This window comes from Erithacus rubecula, assembly GCF_903797595.1.
Source record: "Erithacus rubecula genome assembly, chromosome: 5".
In the NCBI taxonomy this organism is placed as follows: Eukaryota; Metazoa; Chordata; class Aves; order Passeriformes; family Muscicapidae; genus Erithacus; species Erithacus rubecula.
This window is the reverse complement of record NC_136687.1, coordinates 52,000,220-52,019,173: the sequence shown is the minus strand read 5'-3', so window position 1 is coordinate 52,019,173 and position 18,954 is coordinate 52,000,220. Positions and strand designations below refer to the sequence as shown.

General features: G+C 45.0%; 1 protein-coding gene across 3 annotated transcripts in view; it reads right to left on the bottom strand.

Annotated features, from left to right (window-relative positions):
- Nucleotides 1-10,911: 10,911 nt before the first annotated feature.
- The window catches only part of GPRIN3 (GPRIN family member 3), a 31,745-nt gene continuing 23,702 nt past the window's right edge, over nucleotides 10,912-18,954 (bottom strand). For all 3 annotated transcript variants that reach the window (XM_079305792.1, XM_079305794.1, XM_079305793.1), the window contains exon 2: nucleotides 10,912-18,021. In XM_079305792.1, the coding sequence (XP_079161918.1) occupies nucleotides 15,559-17,928 (2,370 nt within the window). In that variant the 5' untranslated portion in view covers nucleotides 17,929-18,021 and the 3' untranslated portion in view covers nucleotides 10,912-15,558. The remainder of the gene's footprint in view (nucleotides 18,022-18,954) is intronic.

The following is an 18,954-nucleotide window of genomic DNA, read 5'->3' as shown; positions in this document are numbered from 1 at the left end:
ACTAAATGCCAACATGAGAAGCTGCAGATGCATTTGTGGACAGCCTATTGATTAGAACAGGAAGAAAGAGGTGATTTTTCCACATATGTTTAACAGCTATGTTTTTTGTTTTCAAATCCAACTCAGTCAGACCAAATACGACTCTTCAGAGAAAGCTACATAAAGCAGAGTTCCTGCCCTTTAATATAAAAGGACAATGCAGTGCAGCTGAGAAGTATGATGTGAATTATTATTCTCAATACACTGCAGTCTCATTACATTCCAGGGCAACCATCCGAGTCGATTGCAATGCCCAGAGCACTGGCAATTGCAGTCCAGGGACTGGCTGAGCTAAAAGCCAAATAGGATGCTGAAGAATAGGTAAATGCAGGCTCCCCCTGCCTTTCAGAGGGGAATTAAAGCTCTTAATTTTGTTCCCTGGTAAGAATCTCCCTGCTCAGCAATGCTGTGCTGCTGTGCTGTGGCACCCAAGGTTCTTCTGAAGTGCCCACAGTTCAGGAATTTCTTTAGTCTTATGAACCCTTAAGGTTAAGGAGCAGAAATAGAGATAAGACTTGCAGAGAGAATTCTAACTGAATAGGTAAAGTAGAGGTAGAATTAAGGAAAAGGAAAAGCCATTCTCTACAACCTCCACTGTGATCTGAGGAAGAGTACCACATTAACATAACATCATACCTGGCCTGCACAGGAAGGAGCAGTGGTTTCTCAGGCAAGGCAAAAATTCCAGGCAGAGCTGGCTGCTGGCCAGTTTCACCTTGCAAAGGGACAGCTTGGCCCAAAGGCCAGCATGGAGGCAACGGGACATTTGCTCCAGTGGGCTTCCCACAACCCTGCCCTCTGTCAAGGAACGCTGTAGCCACCTCCTTTCCTAGTGATCCAGGCAGGAATGTAAGCTGGTATTGAAGAGTAACCAAAGCATGAACTGCTTGAGGGCAGCCTGGGCTGTGCCTCACTCACCCTTCTGCAGAGGACACACTGTGCAGTGTCCCCACATAGCACCAGAGATAGAGAGGTGCCACTGGGATGTGTCACTGGGCAGCTGGTGATGCTGCTGCAGGTTTGTATGGAAGGTGCTTGGGCAAATCGAAAGACAAGCATTGATTTGCAGATCCCTCCAAAGGAGCACCATTATTTAATGCATTTAATCAGCAGAGGCTCCCCATTCATTCATTTTGTCTACTTAGCAAAGGGATGCCAAGGCTGTCAGCCTCCACTCACTGGAGATCAGCCTGGAGGCCTTTGCTCCCTGTTGAGGTGAGTAAGCTCAGCTTTTGGAACAAATTATTTTCTGTAAGATTGTGTCCTTTGATACATGGAAAACCCCAGTGCAAGAAGTCTTCTGCAGGTTTAATCATCAGAAGGCACTGTCCTTGTCATCTGAACAGATTGTTTGTCTACCATATGCCAGAAAAACATGTTAACTAATTTCCACACCTGGCTGACTGAGTTTTGGAACTTACTGGTCGTGTGTGAAACACTCCCAAGTGATTAAAGTTGAAGAATGTTCCTGGACTCTGCCACTGATGCTATTTGATAACTGACAGCCAGCATTGTCTCATACATTGCACCTTGTCCAGGCCATGAGCTGATGAACAGCCGGTGGCTTTAAAAAACCCAAACCTGAGCACTTCCCACACTGAAGGCAATAGAGTTTTAATGCTTGGGCTCAGTACAGAAGCTATAAAACGTCCTGCAGTGTGACTGCAGCATTTTCTGGCTCCCCTGCTATCAGCACATCTGAGAGAAAAATGTTCTCTTAGAATAGAGGAACAAATGCCTGCACCCTCTGATACAAGTGGCATGGAAGCAAAGACTTTCCCTAAACATGACAGATAATCAGAAGATTAAGAAGCCTCTCTCTCTCAGACATTAAGGGATAGGCTTAGAAGACCTGTCCTGGGGTGCATAAATCATGACTACCTACACAGTAGTCCCCAAGATTCCCTGATATCCAATGGCTTCAGAATGGCCTACAAAAAATGTGGCATCTAAGCAAGTGAGAGTTAAAATTGCCTCCACAATTGACAGGTTGGCTATTTTGAGGGGAATTCATACCAAGTGCCACAGTCCTGAGACTAACCCCTCCATTGCTGGTTCAGCAGGCAGAGACAGCACTGCTCACTGGAATGAGACGTGAGAACTAAACCTTGGGCCAACACTGTTGCCCTCTTTACTATAAATTGCAGTGCAATGCAAGAGTCTTGCCAAGATCAGCTGTTTCCTCTAGATTTCTGTCAAGCTTTGACAGCTCATTAAAAGTTAGGAGCGGAAAAGGGTTTGATTTGCTTCACTTAGAAGCAAATCACAGAGGCTTAGCCTTTTGCACAATGAAGAAAAAATGACCTTCACTCTTCCCAGCTTTTCTATGCTGCACCATAGCTAACAGCAGGGGAGGACCCAGTTCTGTGCACAATTATTGCCAAAAGTCTTTTAGAGCTTTAAAATTGATTCTCCAGTCAGATACTAATTTGCACTGCAAGAAAAAGATTTAGAGCTACCTGCAGGTTTAAGGCATACAGCAGCATCGATTATGCTGAAAGCACCATTTCAGGCCATCTTTGCAGCTTGGAGAGCTAAACCTCACATTTCCCCCTGCCCAAATTGATTCCCCCCACAGACTCTTACAAGGGCAGACCCACTGCAGGCCCTGCATGCCAAAGGCACAGTGTGAGAAAGAGTTAAATATCCATGTGACACCGTGGCTGGTGCTGCTGCTGCCAGGAGCTGCCGTGGTGTTTGTGTGCAGTGTGTTAGTGTGACATTAAAATCGATGTGTGCTCTGTGTACCTGCAGGCAGTGCTGGCCCATGGTAAACAAGGCAGGCAGGGCTAGGATGAGAGCTACAAGACAGAGGATGCAGTAACTCTGCTCTATTTAAAAGAGATCTCATTTGAAAACTTGGCAGTTCCATATAACTTGTCAAGAGCATCCAAAATAGCAGAGCACCTTTTTGTTTTTCTGTTAGAGCTTTAATAGTAAAAAAGTGCTGACAATACCTTTTTATGGAGGAAAAACCTTTTGTGTCACATTTCTCTAATACTCTAGGAAGTTACCCAATCAATCTACATCTGCCTTTTCTATCTCTCAAACCTCAGTCAAAATATTCTTCTCCCATTAACACCAATGCAAACAGTCTACCAGGGATTTCTTACTTCTCTTTGCAGCTGTGTCTCACGGCAAGAAAAAGAGAGGGAAACAGTAAAACTTCTGGTGGAGAGCTTGGCCTTACAGAGTTCTGTGTGCCTCTCTGGTAAGTTCACACAGCTGAGCCACTTTGCACTCCCTGGGCTGCCCTGGCTGGTAGGGGCACAGGCATAACTGCTGCAGCTTTAGTTCCTTGTACTTCTTTTCTTGGGACCTAGCTCTACTTGTTCTGACTCCTGGCTTGCAAAGCAAGAAACATACGTTCAGCCAAGCATCTCAAACCACCTTATTCCTGCACTGAGAATCAAAACCTCTCCCCAAAGCTGCACCTTTTAATCACTATGCATTGATAACACCATACACTCCATGCAGCACAATATCCCATGTCCATGTCTCTCTTCTCAACTCAGACTCTCCATCCTTTCCTCTTGAAAAAACTTGAATAAAGTCATCACATAAACAAGATCTCCATGTTGCACCTTGTCTGCAGCATCCCTGATTACCTCAGATGTTCTTCAGCATGGACAGTCTCATCTGGAAGCTTTCCCATCTCTCCTGAGTGGGATCTTTAGCCCAATGTCATACCTAAGTCTCTGCTACAACTCACTGCATCTTCATCAAATGCCTTTAGGCTTGTGGCTCCTATTTCCTGCTGCTCACCAAGCTCAAGTAATGAGGAGCACTTGTGCCCCTGCTCTCTTCTCACCTGTCAGAGCCTCTACTGCCTCCTGAGCTTAAGGCACATCACCAATACACCTGGTGCTTGCAAAGCTGAGGAAAGATGGGAGCTTCCTTTCTCACTGTCCTTGCAAAGTCCAACCTGCCAAGATCACTGGTTAGAAACCAATCTAAAAGGAAAGCTGCTCAGAGGCTTTTCATCTAAATGGATGTTTTTCTTTAAATGAGCTATAGCTCATTTTCATGCACACTGCAGCACAATTGAAAACATGTCAATCACCTGATTTTTGAAAGACAAACAGAACTGTTCTCACAGTGCTGAAATGCCTTTGCAAAAGAGAGCTCATCTGCCTGGAAAGATGTGGAGCACTCCAGGAAGAGGAGCATTTAAACCAGCCCATTCCTTTCTCTACAGACCTTTCTCTTTACTATCCAAGCAAACCTCTGCACTATGGTTTTCTTTCTAATTACACTTGTTTGTTGTACATTCTCAGACAAGGACACTGATACCAAGCCTCTTTTTCTTCCTAGAATCAGGAAATGTAGTTTTTGGGGGTTGGTTGGGCAGATGACTTTTTAAGGAAATAGGCCACAGCACTGAAAGACTCAAATAATTTATTCAAGCAGAACTTGCCAAATAAGTTAAAGAAATGTGAAGGCTCTTTGGGGGCTGCTACTGAATGCCTCACAATAATAGAAAAGTGTGTGATCAGAGGAGACTGCCAGGAAAGAGCAGTGTGTGCATTGTGCCACTATATATGTGCTTGGACAAGTAGAAGAGACAAGTGGGCCCCAGCAGAGGGAGGATTCAATGAAGGTATTTTTCCATTTTCTATTTGAGCCTGCACTGGAGACAGAAAGGAGCAGTTGTGCTGAAGGTGGACACAACCTCCATATGTGTAGCTATTACAAAAAGCTGTATCTACACCACATAGCTCTCCTTTTGTCAGGGGTAGGTTCTGCAAAAGCTCCAGCTTCTATTTCAGTAGAAATTAAGAGCAGTTACAGAACCAGAACTGCCTTCAATTTTGGAGACTCTCTCCACAGTGCCATCAATTAGCTTGCAGTAATTATTCCAGCCTGTATGTGAGCCAGGCTGGAAAGTAAATGCACAAATGAAATGGCACAGATTTTCAACCTGAAAGCAAAGGGATGGACATTATGAGATGGCTACTGCAGCTTTGTGCTTTTGGAAAGTGTGCCATGTCTGAGAAATATCCAGTGGGAAAAAAAAAAAAAAAAAAAAAAAAAAAAGGACTGCTTTCTGCTCCACCTGTGCTACCAAAAGGGAACAGGTCAGAGAACCTGGCTTTGGCTTTGCAGGGGCAGAGAGATGAGGACAAATGAGGAAGAGGCTACTTATCCACATCTAGTCCAGGAAGGAGAGGCCATGTATTGACTATGTAGTTTGCACTCAGTTTAGTGATGTCAGGATATGTCCCCAAAGCACAGGAATGCACATTAGGAAGTGCAAGGCAGCTGCCATTATCATTCATGGCAATGTCCAAAAAGTGAGGAGCAAAGGAGAGTGAAAAACTGACCACTTCACTCTTCAGCTGTCCTTCATCATCAGCTGAGCCAAGCTGGAAAGGTGGGTGAGTTTGGGAGGAGAGAGAGTACTGTCAACTCCAGGATAATAAAGGCCAAGATGACAATGTAGATAGTGCTTTCCAGAGAACTTCAGCTACAGTGAGTGGATTATTCTTCTCTAAAAGAATATGAGTGCAGGAAGGAGGTAGAGTCTGTCAGTGCATAAGCTGCACAGCAGGAAAGTTAGGGTGAATATCAGGAAGACTTTCTCAGCAGGGAAATATGTAAGCATGCAGAAGCATGGCAGTGAAGGTGAAGAGATAAGCCTGTAATAAAGGATATTTCATGTAATGAACCAAAATTAGAGCATATTTTGCATTTACCTTATGCAGTTTGTAGGACTCATTACAAGGGGCTTACTTAAACTGCTGTACATAGCTTTCTTAGCCAGCGTTTCTCCTTTAAATTGCTGAAGGAGTCACACTGGATACAGGGAGATATTTGGATACAACCTGAGCAAGTGTCAGCCCTATTTATTCCCCATTTTTTCTCTCCTGCAGCCAGGAAAAAAAAAAAAAAAAAAAGGAAAGCCTGTCCATCAGAAGTTTGAGTAGAGTGAGTAACCAAATGCATGGAGACAATACCTTCCTAGAGGCTTTTCCCTAGCTTAAGACTCACTAAACCTAAGCAATTTCTCTCATTAACTGGCAGCTCAGTAGCTGTCCTTGAAAGAGACACAGGAAGGGAAGAAACACGAGGAGCTCCCAAACCCCAGAAGGAGCAGTTTGGTGGATGGCCTCACCTCTGCTGGGTCCCAGGCAGACCTCGTCTCTCCTCCTTCTCTCAGCCAGGGTGACACAGTCCAGCAGCTCCTGACTCAGCCCAGATATGGGGGCTTTGCAGAACCCAGCAGACATTCCTGCACACCAGCCATTCTCCACCAGGCACCGAGGCAAAGCTGGGTGCCCAGTGGTGTTTTTCACCAGCCCGTGAGAAAAAAGTCCTTAACTGCTGAGCTCACTTATGTCTTTCTAATGTTATGTAAGTGGATTGAGAGAGAAAACATTGCCATGAACAGGTTTCTAATTAGGAAAAGAAATACAAAGAATTATGGAATTAAGGCAAAACCTCAGCATGAATGACCCAAATCCCTTCCTTGTGCTGCAGTCCACAGCAGGCTATAGAAAACTCTTTTTAAAAAAGAAAGTTAATTCATCACTAAGATGGCACAGAAAAGGCAAATTCTTTTGTAGGCTGGCACCCGCTCTCCCAAGCAGCTGATCCCACTTAATTTGTCTATTGTAAGAGCAAAGGACACTTTAGAAAGAGATGTGTTTTGTGGCACGAGCACTCCTACAAACACTGCTGAAATGACAGTAACAATGGGGCATACCACAGAGTCTTAGAATCATCGAGGTTTGAAGACACCTTTAAGATCACCAAGTCAAACCATCTACCCAGCACTGCAATGGTAACTCCTAAACCATCACCAAGCACCACATGCAGACACCTGTTGAGCATCTATCAGGACCAGTATTTTCTGATATCTAGTCTGACTCTCCTGTACCTCAGCTTAAAGCTATTTCCTTTGATCCTCACACTGCAGGCACAGCAGAAGAGACCAGCACTCACCTCACTACAGCCTGCTTTCAGGGAGCTGTAGAGAAGGATGAGGTGTCTCCTGAACCTCCTCTTCTCCAGAAAAAGCAACCCAAGCTCCCTCAGCTGCTGCTCATAAGACGTGTTCTCTAGACCTTTCACAAGCCTTCTTGACTTTCACTGGACATGCTCCAGCACTTCAATGGACATTTTAAAGTGAGGGGGCCAGAACTGAACATAGCATTTAAGGTGTGGCCTCACCACCACTGAGTTCAGGGGAGTGATCACTTCCCTAGTCCTGCTAACCATCCATCTAATCACCACCCAATCACCATTTCCTAATTTGCACTGGCAACTTTCTGTTGGTTGTCTGCAGACTGTCACTGCTACTGGAAGTTGCCTACAATGAGTTACCTACTGTCACACAGGTGTCTCATCAACAGGAGCTTGCTTTGTGAACATTTCAAGCATCCCCAGTTCTCCATGACCCGACCTTTACAGCAAATAAGAGCACCCTACACTTCTCATCAATGATGTAATTTTTCTTTAAATACTCAGTAGCAGATGTAAGTGCCTCAGTTGCAGATTTAAGTGCCGATGTTTCAAAACATTGCCGAACCAAAGTGGTAATTTTGTGGCTCTCATGGGAGCGATATGTTCTCATAATTTGAGAGGAAATAATGTGAGGAAATCTTCTTTTCCCTCACAATACTGCCTATTGTGAGTGGAAACACCTGCCACAGAGTGATTTTGAATCCCTAAGGGCATGATGGTTTCTCTAGCAGGTTAAGTGAAGTGGATACCTCGGGATGTAGTGCAGCTGCTTGGAAAGCTCACATCTGTCATTAGGATACTGCTGGGAGCCAAGAAAGCAGCCTTTTCTCAGGCTGCTCAAGAACAAGAAATTAAAACAATGATTAAACACCTGCTGGAGATGTGAGAAACGTGATGCTTTGCAGAAAGCATGTTTTCAAAGAGGTGTTGCCTTCTTGGACCAATGAGCCTTTTCTATTTTGTGTTGCACAAACTACTCTATATAAGTGTAGTGTTTCTTTATATAAAAACGCTCTTTTGCTTCTCCTTTGCACAAAGAACCTTGTTGCTATATTCTTTTCACTGCTCTCATAGCCTCAAATGCAACACACATAAATCAGTAAATCAGTTGGTGCTTGAACAAGAAGCCATTCTCTGGTTTTGAAGGCACCATATTCTTGAAACTGCCATGTTACATGACAAAGTCTGCATCAGCCAGAAAATGTGCACTGGTCATCATTGGTTTGATAGGATGGTAGCTTATTTTCTGTACTGGTCCTTTTTCTGCTATGTCAGCCCTCTCAGGGGGAGGGATCTTAAGGTTTTTTCCTTACTGCAGCAAGGCTGCAAGGATGAAGTACAAAAGGGAGACCTCAGCTTTCCTGCCTACTAAGAGACAAATGCAGCACAGAGCTGAATGAACCAAATTGCCACAGGGAAGCACTCCACTCTGGCAGCTTGGGGACTAATGTTTGGCAGACACTGGCATGCAGGAACCTGAACCATATGACGAGGAATCCAGCAAAGATCATTGATAAAATACCTTCTGCAATTGCCCGAAGGACTGGACAATTAGTTGAAGCACCCTGACAAGTACAAGGCACAAAGAGAGAAACACAAACAACTATTTTTGGGAATAGACTCCAGCTTAGGGTGAGCAGACAGAACATCACTGCTAGCAGAGGCAGCATGCAACTGCATTATCTCAATCTGTTCTGCTTCTCTCCTCTCATCAAAGGAAAGTGTGTGCCAAGGTGGGGGCCTCATGCCTTCTAGAAGATAGGTACATGGATATACCATATCTGTAACAGTGCTGAGTCAAAATGCTCCCATAATCTGTTGTCTTATGATCTTTTGTACTATGAGACAAAACTTCCCTTTGTGGGGGCTGGAAAATAGTTCTTGTGATGCTGATGCTGTTGGCTTTGTGTGTGGTGTGCAGACATGCTGGGGGTGGTGGTGACCATCTGCTACAGCAGTGACACCAGAGGTGCCTTTTCCACCTGGCTCAGGGGTGGCTGTGCTGGGTGGGGAATGTGTTGTTGTGTGGCAAGGGGCTGCTGAAAGGCTGAGTGAATCTGTGCCAAAGTGCAGAGCAGCAGCTGATGCAGAAGTGCAGAAGAGCCTGTGCTTGTGAGCAGCTGTGCAAAGGCAACTGCACTTACACAGAAGGAAGCAGGCAGGTCTCTTCTCAGGCAGGGACAGCACAGGGAAGCTCCCACCAGCACTCTGAGCTTTGCAAGGTGCCAGAACTCAGGCCTGAATCCAGAAAGCTCTTCGTAGCTGCTCTGACTTACACACATTCATAAATCCAGGCAGAATGTTCACCCTTGAAAGTTCTTTCTTTTCCCATGTCAGCCTACAAACAGAGACCCAGAATAATTAAGACAGTGCTCATTTTATTGTACTCAGCATGGAAACCAGATGTAAAACAGCAAAACATTAAATTCCTAAGGGACTCAATCAGGTGGGTAACATTGCTTTAGTATCACTTTAAGACTTTTCACATGCAAACTTCTGTTGGTATGTCTCAAATGAATGCCATGGTACACCTGGTAGCCTAAGACTAGCTTTATTTTGTACAGTACATCACGGTCAATCAGTGTAACTATAAAATTAATAAAGCCACAATAATATTAGTTATTGTTAGAAGCCTCCAAGTTGGTTTTCTTCTGATGCTGGCTGAGTCATGGCCATAGATTTTTGAAATTAACAGTTCAGATACACTCCCTTTCTTTAATTCTGGGCAGAAACTCCCAGTACTCTTCAGTGTCACTGAGACCTTTACTTCACAACTCAGTGATTTTATGTGTCACAAACACACAAATGGTTCTCTTCCATTTTATGGAAATTCCTCAGGGCAGTGTCTAAACTTGCTTTTGATGTACTTGAAACTATTGATTGTGAACTGAGCTAAGGGAAGTGTCAGGAGGATCGTCCAGCAGCAGGATCACCTCCTATAGCAGAGCTGTTGAGAAGTATCTGAGAGACTCATATTCTGCAGCAGACATTTACTGGAGACTTTGCAGGCAGATTTGTCATTTATTTCTACTCCAAAGAGTGTCAGTCTTAGCAGAAAGCTAACAAAAACTTAAGGTTTGATATTTCAAATGGGGATTAATTGATGTGGTTCTGTTCCTAAGGAGATCAGATGCTTCCTATCATCCACAGTCTGCATTTTAGAGACCAGAGAAGGAGAAAGATTGAAACTTGCCTCAAGGTTGTGGAAAATGCAAGTCTCCAGCATTCAGTCAGAAGGGCAAATGGAAAAAAATCATATTGGAGCATGAGTGATGCATGAGACCTGCACACATGTACTCGCCTTTTAAACAGGGACACACACACATAAACTTACCTACATCAGAAGTTTTTCTGGAGGAAAAAAATATTTCCTCTCTGTGTGATTTGGCTCAGTAATAACATTATTTTTCTTCAAAGAAGCCTGAATGATGTAAAGTAGGTTTCACTTTACAAAATCTTCTTTGCCAGGATTTGATGCAAAATCTATAAACTCTAGGAAGGAAGAGCTACTCAGAAAAACACAAAGCAGAAAAAACAATAAATCTCAGAGTTTAAAAAAAAAAAATCAGTTTGGCTCAATTCAGCTGCTCCTTTTAAACATCTACAGTGACTCAAGTGGCATAATTTAGGCCCCTAAGAGGATAATGAAGCCAGTTCAAGTTTACAGGACTTGACCTTCAGGTCACACTGCAGCATCCCATGGCACCAGAGATATTTCGTAGTGTGCAGTATTTGGGTAAGGATCTATCTGCATGTCTTTGGGACAAATGAAAATACTGACCACTCATACAGGCATCACAGAGACACCAAAAAATAATCCAGCAGAGATTGGTTGCTGAAACAGGGAGTTAGGAAGAAGGAGGGAAGAGTTTCCTTCAGACCACAGCCCTTAATTTTTTAAGCCCAGAGTCTGAAAATCTGTTGTCTGTCATTCAGAGCAGCCATTCCCACAAGCTGTGTGTGAAAGTTACTCTCTTGTAGTAGCATTTTGCATTAATTTTTTAAAAAGTGTAGAAGGATAGACACAGAACAAGATAATGAAGATAATAAGTTAATAAAATTTGCACTTTCATACAAACTTTGCATATACTGAGCTAACTAATGAAACACTGGTATGGTACATTCCATGAAACTTCCAAACTGAAAACCAGTGGTAGCCAATTTGAATTCCTCAACACTGATTTTCGTTTGGATTTCCACTTCTAACTTTAACACTTCAACATAGTAATGAAACTCAAGAGAAAAGCTAGTGTTATCTTTAGAGCATATATTCAGTTTTTTGAATCCCTTCAATATACTTCTTCAAACAGTACATTTTACAAGCTCTTATGTTTTAGTGGCAGTAATGAACAGGTTGACTGCTTACAGGTTTTGTTGAATCCTATTTAGATATATCTATAAATACTAGCAAAATACACAGCCTTTGGAAATATCCATTTTCCTAAAAGACATGGGACACCAACAAATAAAAAATGTGTGAGGTCATAAAACAAGTGGGCAAAACAGACATAGGAATGTGAATTCATTGTAAAGCACCTATACCAACTTTATTTTGCTTATCTTGTTGTCCTTCCCTCCTCATGTTTCTCAGCAATTTCTTCTTCTGTATTCAAAAGAATGTTTTCTTCTCCTGAAATGGAGGAGACAGATATTTCCCTTCTTGTCCCTTCACCTCTTTCTCCATTCTTTTTTTCACACCAAGTCAGCAGAAATGGGGCAGAACTTCAGCACTGCTGCCTAAATAACACAAAGCTGGCAGATCCCAACCAAGTGCACATGGATATCACAGCCTCATATGAAATCCAGGACTATATTGCAAATTGCCTGCAATGAAATGCTCCTTAACTCAGGTATTGCATTGGCAACACTGAAATGTGCTTATTCCCATCTTTGCTAGTGGAAAGCCCCCTAAGTGAAACTAGAAGTAAATCTTCCATTCTTATTCACTGCTTTAATTAATGGTTCTTGCTACATCGGCCTTCCTAGAAGATGTGACGGACAGGGAAGGGCTTCCTGACAACGAGCTTGTTTCCCAAAATCTCTCATCTTGCAAAAAAATGAATTCAAGAGTTCAGCTGGCTAGGCTGCAACAAACAGGTTTGGGTTTTGTTTTTTCTTCATAGAGATTTGCTTTTGGCAATGACAAAATATTTTTTGTTCTGAACCCTCTTTTTATTAGCCTAAATGGATTTCCTTGGTTGCTACCCATCCAACTAATGCAATGTGATTGTGAGTCACTGGGCAGAGAAGAATAATGTGGTGGTGGCGCCCAGATCATCTCCCCTACTCTCTGCCCTATCACTGCTCCGAGCACATTTTCACTTTTGAGACTGATATGACACCAAGAACAGTCTTGGCTGCTACAAACCCACTCAAATGCAAAATATTTGCTAATTGCTACCCCCACCGTGGTTGCTTTGCTGTTGGTGAAAGATGTGTCATCAGTGAGGATTCCCACTGTTACCTAGACATTGTATGGTGGAGAAAGCACTAATCACCAGTGTTACACTAGCAGGTTGCCTACAGTCTGCACTAGCAAGGCACAGTCAAAACCTAAAATATTCTCCATGAGATGTGCTGGTGATTATCAACTCACTTCTATGTGTTGGCTTTTGGCACTTTATTGCTTGGCTTCCAACACACATCTGCAACACTTCTGCAGCCACCACACAGTGCCATGGACAATTTGTATCTTTGCAAATTTGCCCAGAAGACAGGCTGAGCACTACATTTTGTTTCAGTTATGCCCATGCAGCTGTTCAGGTGCATCCACTCAATAACTTGTCCATTAGCACTTTGTAGTACAGGTGCACTGGTGAGATTTTCCTAGAAGAAAGGTCATTTGGTGTGGGGAAGGGAGTGTGAACCAGCTACTGAAGACTCACAGCTGAAAGAAGCTGCAAGGAAGCAGGGATCTCTCATTCCTTGCAAAGAAGCAGTAAGTCCAGCGCTGCCCCAGCATCCTGCTCATTCATTGCCAAGCCCAGTTTGGTCTCAATAAAGCAACCACTACCCATATCTTAGAAATATTTTGCAGAGCTGAAGCTAAAGGATAAAATTAATGGAAATCAGTGAATGAGTGACAGCTGTTTATTCTCCTCTGGAAGAAAAAAAATAGGACAATCCATTTGTATATTCAGAATGAGCATATTTGTGAAGGGACAGTTCAGAGTAAGCTGGCTCACAGCTACAGCAAGGGGAATGCAGAGGGGGAAGCAAGCTGAGCCAAGGGACACAGCTTCACAGGAAGACAGGCTGGGCAGCAGCTAGCAAGGGAAGGGCAGAAGGGAGGCCAAAGGAGCACCACAGAGCCTTGGACTGGACAGGACACAGCAAAAACTGCAGAAAACTCAGGGAACCTCGTCAGGGCTGACACAGACACAATGTGGGAAGAGACACTGAACTTGTCAACTAACCTGACCTAATGATACTGTCAATATTAATCCCACACAAAATTTCACGTGAAACTCACATCTCAGACACTGCTAGGAAGGGGGTGGAAACAGCAGTACTTACAGAAAAAATGTTGGAGACTTTCTTCCTGGTACACAAAGGTGGGAAGATTCTCTCTAAATGTGGTATTTCAAAATTAAAAGCTCAGCACCACAAGTAGGAGAGGACTTGAAATAACATACAGAAATTGAACAAGAACATGACATAAAGCCCCCTGGTATGTATCTGAGGAAAACTAGGAGTCAATTCAGTATTATGCTTAGGGGCAACACTTTTCATTGCACTCGGTTAAAATGTTGCATGTTACAGTATTTTACTTTTCTGCTGGGGAAAAATTGTCCCCAAGCAGCTACTATGAAGGCTTGGCAGTTTATATACTCAAGAAGTCTGGCCTCCTAAATAACTGGGGACCACTTCAGGTTTGCTTCACAGGAAAAAAAAAAAAGAAAATATACTAATACTGATTGACATGGTGTAAACCTGTAAGATTTAGAGTAAGTTGTAAGAGCAAGATCTACAGAGTAAGTCAGGTCTGTGGTACTAGAGACAGAAATAAATTATCATCATGATTCATGGAAAATTTTTAATGGACTAAAAGTATCTCCTATTTAACCCTAGTACTCTGCAGGATCTGCAGGATTACAATATTCAAATCATCAGTGCTTTGCAGGATTAATAACTAAATTTTCTACAAACTGCAGGAGTTCCCCAGCCTCCCATAATGAACTCTAGTGGACAAAATACAAAGCTACTGGGAAACACATTTCCCAAGTTGAAAAATATTATTGAGAAATGAGACCAACATATATTTGAGACATTATTGTATATCATACCTCTGGAGAAACAGTCACTAAGCTACCTTTTATTAGCAGTTTCTACAACTAAGTTCAGAAATACAGCAAAGATTGTCTCAAGATTTCAGTACTGCTGAAAATTTTTCAAGTTAACAGTATAATGGTTCATAATATAGAGTGTTAGGTAAAACAAAATAACATATAGGCTAAATAAATGGTATTCAGGTTATGAAAGGCAGCAAGAAAAGCACCAAAATACTGGAAAAAACAGAGTTGGCTAAGGGCTTAAAAGGGGAAAAAAAAAAAATCAGTGTAACACACTAGACATAGAGGCTCATGGACCCCAATGCACAGGAAAGCCTGCTGCTATGGGAAAGCATTACTGTGCATGTCTGGAGAGAGAAGAAAGATCCACATCACTTTAAAGAGTGATTTAAAGAGAGGTGCTCAGCGCCACGGGAGGCTGGGAGCAGAGGCTGCCCACTCCACCTGAGGAGCAGAATGGCTCCCTGCTTTTTAAAGACTTGGTAGGAGTCCCAGAGTAAGGGTGGGCACCATCCTGCTGGATGCAGGTCCATCTACTGATGAGCTCTCCTGTGCCTCCACAGTTCATACCTCGAGTGGCCACTGCAGGGGACAAAAAGCATCTCTCACCTCCCCTTCTGGCCATCAACATCCCACTGACTTAGCTTCTCCCCAAGAGAGAATCCAGTCTTGATCCTTGTTCTTTGCCTGGTTCTGCATTTCAATAGGAGGGGAAGACTGGGCTCCCTGGGGCTTACCTGAGAACAGCAGCCCACTGTATGAACAGAAGTGAGGCAATGTCTATAGCCTGTTCATGGACTTGCCTTAGCACAGGTAACTTACAAACCAGGAAAGTTGTCTTGTGTTAGGTTCTTACAGCTGTTGAACCTTGCTTCCACCTCCCTCAGCTTCCCCCAGTCCACCCCTTTGAGTAAGACCTCATAATGCACATAAACAAATTCCTGTAATTCTGACAATCCCTCTGTTTCCTGCTTTATCAGAAGGTGCTGCTCTCCCTGCAGCAAGGTGGCAATTGAAATTTGTGCTTTTGCTAAGTGCCTAACTTTTCATCTGACAGCAGTCAAGGTTGGGGCATAACGTGGAAATACACCAGCTGTGACAATAATAATGGCAGGATGGAGCATGTGGCTAGTCAGAAAACAAAGGGGAATAATTTTCCACTGTTGCATCACAACCCCAATTACACAACCAAACAGCAGGACTCAAGGGGAGGGATTCTCTCTCCACCACTGCAGGTATTTAGGCACTCCTGCAAACCGTGTCAGTCTAACACAGAAGAGGGAGCAGGTCGGACGCAGCAATTGGGACGCCTAAAGTTCTGCAGCATGGACTGGAACACGTTGTGCTGCCTCCCTTTCAGTTTTTTATTGGAGGATGTATCTGAGGAAATGGATTTCCGTGTCTGACTGTTCTGGGCCCGGATCAGTTTCTCGTGTTCCCGTATTTGTCTCTGTAAGTGGTTCTGGATGGCAATTCCCAGGGATTCTGGATCGAGGGAAGCACCATAAACCTCCCACGTCATTCCTTGCTCATCCCAAACAACATCCCTGACGTGTTTGGACTGCTTCACCTGCACTTTCGCCTCCATGGCTGGGGTGGAGTGCTTTTTGTTGTCCCCCAGGTTGGGCACAGCCTGAGAGGAAGCAGGAATTGCTGCAGTGTGATCGTGTCTGGACTCCCTGGCCTGGGGGCTCTGCTGCTGGGGAGCTGCCGATGCTGCCGTGGGAGGGGCAAGACTTGCAGAACTCACACTCAACTCGGGCATCAGTGCTGCCTGCAGGTTGTGGCCTGCAGCCACCTGAGTCTGGCCGCTGTCTCCGTGGCCTCTGCTCCCCTCCTGACCGGCATCCTGCGAGCACGCCTTTGCACGGCCGCTAGCGCCCAGCCCTCCTTCAGCAACAAGCACCACCCAGTTTTCTTCCTTTGGTTTTACCACAGACTGATTAGGGCTGGCCTGCCCTTGACTCACACCCTTGCTTTGCACAGGCCTTTGCTCAGAGCTGCCCAGCACCTCCTTCTGCTTGGCTTCACTGTCCTTGCCAGAGAGGAAAGGTGACCGGCTGCTTTCTGCGGGAGGGACGGGACCTTGCACGTTGTTCTGGGTTCCTGGGGCAGCATCAGTGGAAGTGGGGCTTGGCTCACCAGCGCCAGCCCCACATTGTGATGGAGTTTGATTACTGGAGTCAGCTCCAAGCTGCTCAGCTGGGATGGCCCTTGGTGGGACTGGAGCATCCTTTGGCAGCTGAGCAGCATCCTTGATATCACAGGCTGTGCTGGTCGTTTCAGCATTACCCACAAATGTTCCTTTGGAGGGTACAGCTGCAGGGGAGCAGGGGAGAACAGGTTTTGAATTATCTGCTGATACTGGAGATGCCACATCAGATGGGACCCCAGGCAGTTTGACAGGTTGGGTTTGGGCTGAAGCAGTCACAGTCACAGCCACAGCAGTCGATTTTGATGTGACACCAGGAGAACACGGAAACTGTTGTTGTGAGGATGAACTGTCAGTAGCTGCAGCCTGGCTCAGCCCCATACCTCCTTGGTAAATTATATGCAGTTCTTCCTTCTCCTCTGGAGGAGGATTCCCTTTTAAGAAGGCAGCAAAGATGCTGGGACTGGTGGAAGCTGATTTGCTCTCCACGGTAGCCACAGCCTGAACCTCAGCATCCCGCCATGTCCTGCTTACAGCTTCCTGAGTACAAGGGCTGCTCTCTGGCTGAGCTGTCATTGTACCTGTTTCTCTGAATTTGGAGATCTGGGTGGGGTTTGGACTCCCAGGCATGGGGTCCAGGTTGTGTACAGGATGTGGACTCCCGTGTCCAGACTGGGCTGGGGCCTGGCTGCTCTGCACCGTTTCAATTTTACCTGGGGGATGCAGCTGCGCCGTGTCTGCAGTCCCGCTTTTTGCCTCCAGGCTGGTCTGCGGGTCTCTCCCCAGCTCAGCCTCGCTCTGCCTTGCTGCCAAGGCTGACTGACACACGGCAGAACCATTTTTTTCTGCCGCCCTGTCTTTTTCCCCTCTTTGCAGAAGGTTTGCCTGAGAAGTATGACAGAATTGATTAACCCCGACAGGATCACGCGGGGAAGAATAATTTAACATTTCAAGTGCTGGCTGATCCTCAGCTCCCTGAGGTTTCAGGGCAGAGTCATCTATCTGTGTCAGGGAGCTGGTTTTGGCCTGGCTGCCTTGCACAAACTGCCGGGAGCTCTGTGGGGCTGGCATCATCTCTGGCCCTTGCCCCACCAAGAGGGCTCCTGCTGCAGCAAGGGCTGGCGCTGCTGGTGCCTGGATGCTCGCTGGCTGGGAACCACCAGCAGGCTTCACATCTGCAGGATGCTCCTCTGCAGCTGTGCTGGCCAGCCTGGGACAACAGGCTTCCTGCTGGCTGTCATGGTCTGTGTGGCACTGCTCACACCCCTGTGTGCTGGCAGCACCTGTGCAGCTCAGGTCGAGCAAGCAAACCCCAGCTGAGCTGGACGGAGCGCACGGGAAACCATTGCTGGCCCTCTCACCACTGGGGGGCTGGGGCTGGTGCTTAGCAGGCTGCAGATCTCCCAGCTGCTCCTCCTCTGTAGAAGTTGAGACCAGGGAAAGCTTGGCAGATCTCAGAGGATTTGGTACAGTCCCCATGGACTGTTTTTGAGAGGTTGTTTGTCCTCAGCTTCTCCTTGGAGTTTTCTCGCTGGGCAGGCTGTTGACAGACAGGTTTCCCGTGAAGCTAATCTGTTAATGAAACAAACCCAGTGTTAGCAGCAGTCAGATCTAAGAAAAAAGTACCCAGAACTAATTGATTTTACAGTGTGAAGAGAAATACTTGCAGGCAGGGGAGAAAGTGAAGCACCCAATTCTGCCTGAAAGTCACAGAAAAGACACAGATTTCAAGGGTCTCCCAGTTCTCAGGTCTGGATGGAGAAAACAATACTAGGGACAAAGCAACAACAGCTCCTGTGTTGTTGATACATTAATGAAAACACTGACATGCCAAGAAAGAGAAAAAAAAAAAAAAAAAAAAAAAGAGGTACAGACTTAGTATGGAAGGTTGAGTCACAAAATAAAATCCCCGTGACAATATTCTCTAGCAAGCCACCTGTGGAAGGAAATACCTATGTGAAGAACACATCCCTAGGTTTGAGTGGATTCTACATCTTCAGTGAGCACCAGTTCCCCCCCCTTCTCAAGAACAGCCTTTCTAGCTCCACTACCAGCAAGGACACAGTCACAGCAGGCAACTGGTCATCTCAAACTAACGTGGATGAACCCAAACCTCACTGGTAAAAGGAATATGGAGGAATCACAACCTGCTGGGTGATGCAGATAGAAACCAGAGGTACTGCACACCAGGGCTGTCCACATACACACTGCTGTCACATTTAGATCCTTTGAAATAATTACAAGGAAGCCAGCTTGATTAATAAATGCGGGTATAGATGACCTAGAAATCAACTTACAAGTAGGTGGTATGAAATTGAAAGGGGAACATTGCAGCACCACAGAACAGGAGGGGTTCATGCCATGTCTAGGAAAATGTGTGGGAGGGATTTTAAGCAGGTAGAACAGAGTTATCCAGGCTGGAATCATGCCAGGACTGCAGAGAAACCATCCCTTCAAACAGGAGGTGATCTCCAAATGTGCTTGCTGGCTTTCCAAAGGGCTTAG